Raw genomic sequence first — 13,372 nt, 5'->3', positions numbered from 1 at the left:
TTTTAGCAGTGGAGCTGCTCACCGGTGACTGACAGCACGTTGGCAGTACTTCACAGAAGCCGACATAACTTCTCTCTGGAAAAAAATATTGAAACCTTGCGGAAGCCAGCACTGAAGTGCATATGAACGGTGATACGTTCACTTACTGACGAACAAAGTGAAGGACATTAGAACGGTGCGTAGCACTGAAAATGTTCAAACTAGCTCTGAAATGATCACACAACCACTGAAAAAATGGGACGTATGCACTGAAAAGGTAGACGTGCGCAGTGAAAACAGGAACACGTGCACACACACACTGAAAAGGGAGCTGTGAGCGGAAGGGTATTCAGTTAGTTGTATTCTGAAACCTCAATACTGGTTATTCGTCTTTTTATTTGTGATTTTGTTGTTAAATTCTGTTTTCTTGACGATGGGTATTTTGGATTACGTTACAGTCATTTATTTTCAGTTAAAGGATAAATTGCACCCTTGGTTTAGAGATATATTTTTATAGTATTTGTTTCATGTTTCATCTAGACTTTATAAATAAAAATAACAACAGAATAACAGGCATTCACTGTTAACTTACCTCTGGTTTCTGCATAGCATCAACTATTACTGAGAAAGGAAAATCCATAAAAGAGATATTTAAAAGCTCTGCTGCAGGATGCTACCTATCGCCAACCCCGCCAGACGCAAGGGAAGGCTGTCTGGTGCTTTATCAGTCCTACCAGACACAAAGGTTTTACAGTCCAGCAACAAACAGGCTGTCGGTCTCAATCCGAGTCGCTGTCTTCAGCCCACTGCCAGTATCTTCTGTGTGAGGGGGAGACGAGGCCTGGAGTGGAGGGTGGAGACTGTCTGTTGTCATCTATCCGGCTCTTCTTTGTGGAGGGACCGAGGCCTGAAGAGGAGGCTGCTGCGTCCTCTTGGTCGTCTTCACCGTTCCTCTGCCTCTTCAGACTTACCTGCTCCGTGCGATCCTCTTCTGACCCCTGGGCGACCGGGGGCGGAGGACGATGGTCAGCGGGAAAGGGACCACGAAGCAGCCGTCGCAACCTCTCCAAGACACCCGGAGCTGGTAACCGCTGGGTAAGAGGGTCCTCTTCTTCCTCTTCTTCTTCCACATACCTGATGCCTCCCTCCTCCTCGTCAGCAATGTGCCAAGGCCACTGACCTGCAGGGAAGAGCTGATCATCACCATCCTGAAACTCACCTTCCACTCCTTCGTCGATGGGGAAGAGCATGAAGATCCCGATGATCGGTGCTGGAAGTTCCACGACGGCGTTCACAAGCGCTGAGAGGGAAAAATGTAAACTGTAAGGATTTCTCATAACATGAAATATTTCTGGATTACATTGAGCAACAATCAAAGATTAAATTAGAAAGAACGACATCGATAAACTAACTATGACTGCACTACAAGTGTCACCAACGCACAAGAGGCTGTGCCTTTTAATATTTTAAACAAATATTATCAAACATAGTGCAGATGGTGTCGTGCTGGACACAGGACGCGCAGATGCAGTCCCGTACAGTTACTTTAGCGCTTTCCTCAAACCCCGAATTTTTCTCCATTTCATCATTATATTCAGTAGAACATTTTCACAACATATTCAATACCTGTCAGCTATGTCTGTTGTTTGTTTATTTAACAAATGGAGAGTGGGAATGGTCATAGTTTTCACAACTTACAGTAACCGGTAGTATGACCGACATTAACCCTTTTCCCATCCGTATCAAATCCACCACTGGCAAAACATTCATACTCTTCCAATTGATCTGCTTGATAATCAGTGGGAGGCTCTTTCTGTGATGTGTAAATCAAAACTTCTGCACATGCGTTGCACAATTGATATTCATCAATACAAGAGTCCACATTGAACACCACACAGGAAGTGCCAATGTTTTTATTTCTACATGTACATCATAGACATGATTTGGATTCCACAGTCGGCTCATTCTGACCTCAACCTCAGCTGTGTGCTAGCTTCCCCTTTCCACATGGTGTGAAGTCGTCTCTTTCTTACGTGTGATAGCGTGCAACTCTCTGAACACTGGACAGGCCGGCTTGAACCTAAATAGCAATGCTGGCATAGGTTCTGGTCTGGCATGGGTTGGAATATGTGTGGTTGCATCGTAGTCATCTGATTCATGGTTTCTGGCTCTCCTCCAGGACGGCTGAGCCACCGTCTGGGCTCTTACGGTTGGAGTACTGCAGTTGTAGTTGGATGAGTTCGGATGGCCTTGTCTGCGATAGAAGTTATATCTAACAGAACATGATGAATTGCCACAACAACTCCCCCCTCTGGCCATTCCTATGGCCATTAAAGTATTTACAATTTATCGAAATACCAAAAATGGTTTACATATGCACATGATATGATCACATATGACCATTATATACATTCAGAATCAACTGTCAATTCAATTGATTCCTTTAACAAGTAGAATAAAAGAAAGCACAGGCTGTTTTGTGAGATCATGTTTCTCAGATAGCAAGCTATAATAATAAACACAAGTATTACACAGAAATGTCACTTTCGTAGTTCTACAGGAGGAAAACAGTCAGCCAAACAAGTCTGATGTGCAGGATCGGCTTTTTACAAGAACAACATGCGTTGTGCCGGATGCCTTGTGATTCAAAGCAGTCAGTTAAAGTGAGGTTCTTTGGAACGTCAAGGTCTGTCAGAGGGATGACGTCTGGTGTACACATATATATATATATATATATATACATATATATATATATATATATATATATATATATATATATATATACATATATATATATATATATATATACATATATATACATATACATATATACATATATACATATATATATTTATACATATATATATATACATATATATATATATGTACATATATATATATACATATATATATACATATATATATATATACATATATATGTACATATATATATATATATGTACATATATATATATATATACATATATATATATACATATATATATATATATATATATATATATAGACCAGATTTACAAAAAGACGTATGACCAGTTTATAGAATCATGCATTCAAAACTTGATGGAAGTAAAAGTGCAAAAGTATTATCATCAAAATATACCTCAAGTACCTCAAGCAAAGATGCTCATAATGCAGAAGGCCCATTTTAGAATAATATATTATTATATTATATGTTCCCCAAGTTCATACTGCAGTGTCTGAAAGCTGAACTAAATTCATCTTCATCTTGTGTTTCTTGTTCTCTTGTGTTTGCACATTGCTGTAGAAACAGTTTTTATAACAGGATATTTCAATGTGAACACTGAGCAGAGTATTGACGAGATTTGGGATTTACGAAGTCTATTCGGTCAGATTGTCTGGTTTCTTTGACACCATGGCTGTAGTCTTTACTATGAACCTGTAACCTGAGATCCAGTAGAGCTGAGAGAGATTTGACTTGAAGCACGAGACAAACCAGTCTGACGTCAGTCTGTTTGTCTTCATCTGCCCTGTAAAACCAAAACAAATAGAAAACACTTTTGATAAGGCATCCAGTGAATCTCACTGTTGTGTGTCTTGTCTTCCAAATAAATATTAACTTCACCACCTCTGATAGAGTGCAGGCTATATTCACTTGATCATAACATTCAAACAGAAATAGACACAAAATAATCAAAGTTATTTGTGCTTGTGCGAGTGAGACATAATTATTCCAGAAGCACCTTTCAACTGTACAAGATATAAGCCAACTCAAATCTAGGGTTGGGTATCGTTTGGGTTTTTTCCCATACCGGCGCTAAAACGATACTTTTAAAACGATACCGGTGCCTAAACGGTGCCTGAACCGATACTTTTTTCTTCAAATTGAACAATATATTAACAGTGAGGGGATGCTGTCTTTGGTTGTGGCCTTGGTTGACGGATGATCAATCAAAGGAGTTTCCTGGGTGACTGGATTTAGTTTGGTCCTAAAGATTGAAAGCTGAACATGTCACACTATTAGTATAGAGAGGGAGGATTTCACAACTGAGTTCAGATTTAAACAAGTAATATTCTTCAGCATTACAAAGTGTCAATAACCATTTGTTTTTTTATATATATTTTCTCAATCCAGTACCAAAGTAACTGATGCTGAAGGCGAAGACCAATCACTGATCATGAAGGCCACATTTTGTACAAGAAGGGAGTTCTGCGCCCTCTTCCTCTTCCTGAATGTCTTTGTCTTAATCTCTGTGCTACGTCACATGGACATTCTGGAGGTGAGAACTTGGTTTTAGTGGGATCGTGTGAAGGGGGGACCCTGTTTGAAATGTTGAATATTAGTCAGGTTTTTGGATATTGTTTTAAAATGTGTGTTTTAATAGTCTTCATTGCAAATAAATACAATTTGAGTTCAATTGTATTTTCCCTCTCAATCCTGCACCTTGACTTGTTGACAGCAGCAGCTCCTGTAGTTAAAGGATAAAGCTGGCAGTATTCTATACTTTAGAGCAAACCTCCATGTGTTACAACCCACTGGTTCCCATTCGTTCTTACTGAGACATACATCTCAACAAACGGGTCAGAAGTATAGTTATTAAAAAGCCCCATGAAAGTTTTTGTAACAGGTTCTATTTTCTGCCTTTTTTTGCATCTGTCAGAGTTGTATCTCTGACTGAATATCCCAAAACATGAATTTCAGTGAACAAAACTTTGAAATCACACGAAAAAACAATCTTTGAATTTAACGTTCACTTTCTTGCCTTGTGTAAAACAGAAAGCAAGATTATCTTGAAACTTTCCCCCTGGGTTAATGTTGAGAACAGTTGTTAGCAACCCTCCAAATAATATTCAAATCTTGGCCCTTTTACTTTATTTGGTTCATTTTTTTTCAGTGCATGTTTGATGTATCTTTGACACCATCTCTCTCCACCCACTGCCAGTTTCAGCCTAAATTCAACTCCACCATCATCATGCCGAGAGTCTCCACTCACCCGAACGAGATTCACAGCTTCTGCACCTTCCAGCCACTGTCCCCTGAGGACGCTCTGGAGGAATATCTCATACTCGACTCCACTGCTTGGCCTGAAACTCCACTTTTGCCAGCTCCTATTTCCCTGCAGCAGACCAGTGATCCAGCCCACAGCACCTTCATCATTCTACCAGGGAGGAAAGGGGGAGAGTGGCATGTAGGGGATCAGCTGGAGGTCATGATACAAACCTCTGACTTCCAGGGTCGTCCCAAGAAGTCTGGGGGGCACTTCCTACTCGCCAGTCTGCACAACCGGAAGCTTGAAGCAGGTGTGGCTGGGCAAGTGGTGGATCATCTGAATGGGAGCTACTCTGCTGTCTTCTCTTTACTCTGGGAAGGAGACGCACAGGTTGAGGTGATGCTAAAAACTCCCATCACAATCACATTTATGGTTCTGTGTGTAGGATTTAGTGGCATCTAGTGGTGAGGTTGCGCATTGCAACCAGCTGAATACACCTCTGCTCACTCGGTCCTTCCAATCATAGCGTAGCGTCTGCCAGCTCCGATCACGGTCTGACAACTATTTGGCTGTCGTGCAATATTTTCAGATTTTTCTCCATTTTAGGCTGGTTTCGTGGATTTGGAGCGAGTCATGATTAAACATTTCGAGGTAGTGATACTCGTAAGCCAAATATATACATTTCTAAAATGTTAAGTTTCTTCATAAAAAGCTGTGGAGCCTTTACAGGAGTGTTCTTGCTTCATTTGTCTTTCCCAAGGCCAGGTGATCTGGTGGTTCTATTTTACACTGTGATCTGTGGGCTTTAGCCTCTCCTTTTCTGTTTAACTTGTTGTCATTGCTTTAAAAAAAAATTGTATTTCGATAATAATTCTTCAGGGACAGTGTGGGCTCAATGGTTGATTTTAGCAATGGGTCAATTGTACACAGAAGGCACCAACAGAAAATAATAATTCATCAGCCTTTTAAAGTGCAGTTTTCTGCTGATACTCAGTCAATATCGCATTATTTTGTAATGCGATTGTCACTAAATCCTACACACTACAATTTATCTTCTAAATGATTGATCACTAAGCCAGCCCTCCCTTGGTTACTGTTGTTATGCCGGTTAACGTTCACTTTTCGTACTGCACATATGCAGCTTATAATGGTAACAGTGGCCAATTTAACACTCAAAAATGTAAGTCTATTTATAAACAACGGGACTTTTTCATTTCAGACAAAAGCAATGTGTCATTTTTAGGCACGAGTTGTAGCTTTCTATTGAAAACTCTGGTTCTCTTTCCAATCAGGTGATGCTGGTTCACCATAGTGAGGGCATCTCAGTGCTGAACAGGCTGACCAGAGAACAGCCTGACAGGATTTACTTCAAAAGCCTCTTCCGCTCAGGCTCACTCTCTGAAACCACCCTCTGTAACGTCTGCTTACGGCCAACAAAGCAGCCACTGTGTAACTACACTGACCTCCGTACAGGTGAGCCTTGGTTCTGCTACAAGCCAAAGAACATGAGCTGTGATGCCAGGATCAACCACCATACGGGAGGATACACAAACAATCTCAAGGCCAAGGAGAAGGACCTCTTTAAAAGGTGAAGGAGCAGAGAGACAAAGATAGGCATAGAAGTTTGTTACCACAGGCAGTATTATTGACCCCAAATATCTTGAGATGTAAAGAAAATACAAATACTACTTGACTTTCATTTTCAACATTGGGTTGTATTTTCTGTTATTAATTTACTTTTCATCACCTCTGCCAGAATAATCATGTGATTGGTCTTGTTTGTGCATGCGTCCGTTTGTCCTTGCGTGAGTGTGCACCTCTGCATCTGTCCACGGCTAATCTCGCATTCTGATGCAGCGAACTGCATAAACTCTTGTGTGCCCAGTTATGACTGCATGCTCCTGGACCTCTCATGGTTGCATTGACTCATGCTTTCTCAAAACACTTTTTACAGCCTGTTTAACACTGCCAGTGACTTACTACTCTTAACTGGCCACTGGTCAGTCGGGACCGCTTGTACCGGTAATAAGAGTGCTTATCTGGTCCCTTGTATCTGCTACTCTGCACCCACAGTGTTGGGATTTGAGTTGTGTTTGGCTTACAGCTAACATTACTACCAGTACACAAACTGCTGCGTACCTCTTGGTCACTGCTTTGCAGCTCACTTTCATTGTTTTGGATGATGTGTTTGGCTAACGCCCAGTGGAACTACCAGTACACAAGCTAAACAGGCAACTGATGATGTGGGGTTAGCCAATTGTGGGTTGTATTCCTTCAATGACACAATCCAACACTGGTCATTCCAGACACACCAGGCGGAGAACTTCCCTCGACTGAGTGCACCTTTCTAGTTGTAAATGTATACATTTTATTTTGGATGTGGTCTTTTGAGAAACACACATTATTATTTTCTGCCAATTGGGGGGCAGCAAAACAAGCTGTTGACATATGAACACCTTATAAAGTTGATATGACTAAAGTGTGAGCAAACACTGGACGATTTAAATATATAGAAGACATGGAGAAACATTAACATTTATTTGGAGTTGTGTTAATTGGTACCTGCAAGACCGTCAAACCAAAACAATGAGCTGAAAGATGCTACAATGTTCCGTAGAGCTGAGGGAACTGCAAAGTCAGGGAAGAATTATCTGTGTCTTAATCAGTGCGAGCGACATACAGTGCAGCAGATTGCTCATAGTCATTGACCCATTTGCTTATTTGAAAAAATGTAGAAGTGCAGATTTAACTCGCAAAATAGATTTTTAGGGATTGAGTTTTGTGGGACGTTGAATGAACTTTCAAGCCGTTTTTTTCCCATTTTACGACTGGATCTTTCTAGTTTTAATTGTATTTAATGATTTCAAATGTTGTTCCCCTTTACTTTTATTTGAGTTGTTGTATGTTTAAGACATTTTATCTGTGCTTTTTTCTTCAGTGGTGTTAACATGAAAGTCTCCATTCAGGCTTCAGGACCTTCCAATGTCACTGTGTTGCCAAAACTGGAAGGTACAACAAGATTTTACTGCTGACGATAACAACAATAATTCAAAACTGAATGTCCGACAGACAATAAAAGAATGCTGGGAGCATGGAGCACTAGGCTAAAAGTTGATGAATGTTGCTCTTCCTGTTAGCAGTGTATGTAGTCTCTCAGGAGTAAGGACAGTCCATCAAAGCTTCATACAATCACTCTATACCTTGGGGTTTTTTTTTATGGGATAAATCCACCGTATTATTTGACTTCCTCAGGTCAGCTAAAGGAGAAGAGCAGCACTGTGACATCTGGACCCTCTGGTTACTACTACCAGGGTGTGTGGCGAGCACTAGGTGGCACCACAGTCCGCAAATTCAGCGCGTCTGCCATCAGTCAGTGTCTGAAAGGCAAGGTGGTCCACATGTATGGAGACTCCACCATCAGGCAGTGGTTTGACTTCCTCAACGAGGCTCTACCAGGTAGCTGATCCACAGGGATTTCTGGCAACAAATGATTTTTTTTCCCACTGCAGCTTAATGTGTTCCCCCTGTCATACTTTCAGGTCTTAAGAAGTTTGACCTGCACAGCGTGGAGAGAAGTGGACCTCACATGTCCTTGGACTATGTAAACAACATCTTGGTGACGTACCGCTGCCACGGTCCTCCTATCCGTTTTGCCGTCCCAACTAGAGAACTCCGTTACATTGCCAATGAACTAGATGACTTAGAAGGAGGCAACAACATCGTTGTAGTCCTTGGCATCTGGTCTCACCTCGGCTCTTTCCCCATGGAGATCTACATCAGGAAGCTACAGAGCATCCGCAGGGCGGTGGTGCGGCTGCTGGACAGGGCTCCAGGCACGCTGATCGTCATCCGGACCGCAAACTCCAAAGCCTTGATGTTATATGAGACGATTACCAACAGCGACTGGTACTCGCTGCAGCGTGATAAGGTGCTCAGAGCCATGTTCAAAGGACTGAATGTTCATCTGATTGATGCCTGGGAAATGAACCTGGCCCACCACCTGCCGCATAACCTCCACCCACCACTTCCCATTATTAGGAATATGATAAACCATCTATTGTCCTACATATGTCCTCAAAATGGCAGCTAGATGTTTGTGTCTTGGGGGAGAGGAATGTGGATCTAAGCACACATTGAGTTTACATGTTATCTCTGAGTTTCCACCAAGTTCTACATTATTCCAACTCTCACGTGACATCACAATAATCCAGCTGCTGTGCAAGGTAACAGCTAGCCTAGCTATGTTAAAAGGTAACAGCTAGCCTAGCTATGTTTAAAGGTAACAGCTAGCCTAGCTATGTTGAAATGTAACAAAATCCCACTTCCAACACTTCTTAAGCCCACTAATTAACACTGTATATCTCTTTTTGCTTTGCTCTCTGAGTACAGCCAACTTTAAATTCTTGATGACCGTGACTTTAACAAAACCTGTATATCTGTCTCAATATAACATATACTCTAGATCAGGGGTGCCCACACTTTTACGCCTTGCGAGCTACTTTTAAAATGATCCAAGTCAAAATGATCTACCGACATAAAAAAATGCAAAATATCTATTTATTTATATATAGGCTATATACTGAGTATACATTATATTTACAATATATGTTGTACCCTGCATAACCTTATGGCACAATACAATTCTGTACATTTTTGGTCATTACCTTACTCTGATGACTTGCACTGAATAGAATCAGCCAGGGTTGCATAGTAGCTGCTGGTAGCCAGCCTCAATCAGACTTCAGATGATCATCAGTCACGGTGGAACGGTGTTTGGACTTAATATTCATGATGTAGGAAAAGGCTGACTCACATAAATAAGTAGAGCCGAATAATGCAGTCAAGAAGGTTGCACATTTCCTCATGTTTGGGTACTTTTCCTCTGTGAGTAAGTTCCCAAACTGTCCATGAGCCCTGGATTTCGGCTGAATGTCAACCTGTGTAAAAATCTCATCCTCTACTCCAGACGAGTTCAGGTGAAACAGCGTTGCAATTTTTGATGCGAGTGAATCAACCTCAAAATCTTCCCGAAATGCGTAGCACATAAGGGTAGCAACTGGCTCGAGTAAAGCAAAGTCTTGAAAGCGTTTGTCAAACTCTGACAGACACTTGTCCATCTGTGCGCGTGTAACATAGTTAATGATTCCACTTGCCATCACTGGCCAATGGTTGCTCGTATTACTATATTATTTAAGTTATTGCTGATCCTTATCATTTTCATTTTATTTCCTCGTTTAAATATCATTTACAACGTATTGTAAAGTTCCACTTCCAGAGTCGCAGACAGGGTCCTTTCAATAGGTTTATTCATCACAACCGTCACTCTTATTTCCGAGTCTCTAGCGAACATTCGTCGTCGAACTACTACAGTGTGTTACACAACAACAACAACTCTCCTTCCGGTTCCGGTCTAACCCCACAATCACTAGCTCCCGACACAGAACCGGCAAACCCACTTTACAGGGTCGCTACAGTATCATTAGTTCCCCATGGAGACAAGTGGGTTGTGTGTAACAGCGCCCTCTGCTGGCTGCTTGCAGACTCTAGCGGTGCGCCCAGCTTTCATGAACTAGTCTGAAGCAAGCTGTTTTCATGGTAGGTTGATATATATATATATAGAGAGATATATATAGAGATGTCTAGAAGTCCCTTTTTGTTTGTATAATTGTTTTAATTTATAATTTCTAGAGCAAATGGTTTTAACTGATTTAGCATTTAGCATGAGTAACATGCTAACAACAGTTAGCTTAAGTATTTGTCCCTTTGATTTAACAGTGTTCCGGAGCTTGTGACCACGACGTTGTCTATGAGAGTCACTGAAGCTGTTCTGTCTTTTACCAGCTATCCATATTCTGTCATATCAATAAACGTCTGGTTGGAGCCATCAAAAGATATCGTGTGGTGAATTAAACACAACGCAACCGAGAGTACGCAACTGCTACACGCACCTTCCGTTGCGTCTCCAGCTCTGACGCAAGGTTTTGGCAGTTCCCCAAATCATGGCGCTGCAGCTTTAGCTTGTTATAGAAATAAATTGGAAGATTAATTAGCTCGCCTGAGTTTTGCAGTAGCTCGCGCATACGTGGTGACCCGTGTGTTAGAAAATACGTGATCTCAGACTGGCTGCCCTGTACGTCAATCAAGTGGCAAATTGCATTGGGAGGATGGAAATTATTTTTGATTGGCATGCGATCTACCCGCACTGCCTTTGCGATCGACCTTTTGGGCACCCCTGCTCTAGATACTGTTGTTATCCATCAGTGATTCCCTTGTTTTTGGAAATGTATAATGAACACCTTAACATTAATCTATACCCTTACCGTAACAGCCATATATTTATGAAAATCTCCCTCAAGAAAAATGAATGTGTTTTATGGCTCAAAAGAACAGAAAACAAGATTATTTTCATAATGTAACAGTAATATTTTTACATGATGCCATCTTTTGATATTCAGTTCAGTATTGATGGCACATATTGTTGACAGAAAAGTCCTCATGTAGTAATAAAGTGTACTCATTGTTCATCAATTAGTGTGATTTTCTATCGGGAATTTAAAAAATAGACAAATCAAGGGTTCTGCAAACAAATATCTTTAATGTATGTATTTATGCTCAGGTCTTTCATCATGGAATAAATGCACTTAGTCTTTGCAAACTGCTCTGTATGTATACTTTCATTTATAAAATCAGTCAAGCATAAGAAAGCTGAACAAAGTAAAGTAAAAACGTATTTTTAAAGTTAAGATTCAGCTCTTGCATCTAGTATTGAAAGGTACAGTCGGTAACTTTAATAAAGATGACGCTTTTGTCATATTTGCTCAAACTGTCACTGTATCCTGACAGTAGTACAGACTGATAATCAGTCCAGAAAGAATCAATAATGGCCACTAAGATTTGAGTCCGATGAGCATGGGCCTTTCTTGTAATTAGCATAACATATTCCTGTGAAGTATGGAAGACTTAAAGTGTCTAAATTGAAACAAATCAAACAAAGAAATGAAGCACAACAAATACACATTTTCATTTACTCAATTAAATGTTGATGCCTTCATGACCAGGTTAAGCAAATGAGACAGAGGACAACTATGTAGAAGAAAATATGTTCACTTTGCCTCGTATTACTAGCTTGACAGAGTTCTCCATGTGTGCCCTGGTGTTCTCATGTTTCCTCACTTCCTCATCCCTCACTCCTGTAATTGTCCATGCTCGATCTGTCCCCGTTATTTTAAAAATTGAAATAAGTCATTAGCATGACTGCATCCAGCTGGCCAAACCTTTCTGGTGTACAGTTGGTCGAGAAGCTTTGCATGTACTGCTTCCCTTTCACGCTAGTCTGCTGTCTCAGGCTGATCTGGGATCAGCTCTTTCACTGCAGTTTCTCCGCCAAAGTTCTCCTCTCAAACGGGTCTTTGAGGAATAGTGCTCGTGCTCGCCCTCGCCTGTAGAGACTATTCCTGACGGAGCATGCTGAAACTATTTGAGGACACTGATTGGCTAAATTGTATGTCACACATTTATATCTTTAATCAGCAATTGGCTAAACTGCTTCATAGACCCGACCCCTGTGGGCGCTTTCTCCAGCGACATGCATGAGACATGCATGAGACATGCATGAGACATGCATGTCTTTGTATAATTTGTATAATTTATTATTATTATTATTTTTATTTATTTTGTGCCTCAAGGGGGGGGGCACCCTAGCGCCCTCTATTGACCAGCCGCTACTGAGTTTAATACATGTTCCCAAGACAAATAATAAAGGGACATTTGTATTACATCACAAAATTCACAATGTACTGCATGTTTAGAAGAAAACAAATAAAACCATAACATTTTTAATGACCGGCTTAACTGATCTCATGAGGATAACCTCAGACTAGTAGCGCCAAGATCGAAGAGTGGCCAATGGTATGCTGTTGTTCAGTGGTAGAAACCTATCCCTGGAGTGGTATGCTGATGTTGTTCAGTGGTAGAAACCTATCCCTGGAGTGGTATGCTGATGTTGTTCAGTGGTAGAAACCTATCCCTGGAGTGGTATGCTGATGTTGTTCAGTGGTAGAAACATATCCCTGGAGTGGTATGCTGATGTTATAAGAGGTATTGCATCCAAACAATACATATCACCATCTATATATATATATATCCATTTAACTTCATATCGTAATTTGATTTGTTTTAATTTAGGGAGTTTCAATCTTCCATACTTCACATAAATTAAACTTTTAGCTATTTAGATGGAAGTGACAGTCAGAGTGCAAAGGTCAAGAAAAGCTTGAGGACACTATAATCACTTTATGTTCTTTTTTTAGGATTGTTTCAATTTAGGTATGTTAAAGCTTCAACAGAGAAGCCCATATTCTTTGGATTTTCTGTGCTCTTTTGGCACATGGGAGTGGTTAAGAAGAGAAGGCGTCATCAACATG

The 13,372-nt window shown here is 40.7% G+C and overlaps 1 protein-coding gene across 1 annotated transcript; it reads left to right on the top strand.

Annotated features, from left to right (window-relative positions):
• Positions 1 to 4,136: 4,136 nt before the first annotated feature.
• Positions 4,137 to 9,039, top strand: LOC306796120 (NXPE family member 3-like; the record flags this gene model as incomplete). Its single annotated transcript, XM_079294895.1, has 6 exons — positions 4,137 to 4,238; positions 4,902 to 5,345; positions 6,242 to 6,537; positions 7,888 to 7,958; positions 8,202 to 8,405; positions 8,489 to 9,039. The coding sequence occupies 6 exons, from the start codon at positions 4,137 to 4,139 to the stop codon at positions 9,037 to 9,039; spliced, it is 1,668 nt and encodes a 555-aa protein (XP_079151021.1).
• Positions 9,040 to 13,372: the final 4,333 nt, after the last annotated feature.

The sequence above is a fragment of the Melanostigma gelatinosum genome, assembly GCF_949748355.1.
Source record: "Melanostigma gelatinosum genome assembly, chromosome: 22".
NCBI lineage: Eukaryota > Metazoa > Chordata > Actinopteri > Perciformes > Zoarcidae > Melanostigma > Melanostigma gelatinosum.
This window is presented reverse-complemented; position numbering and strand designations above follow the sequence as displayed.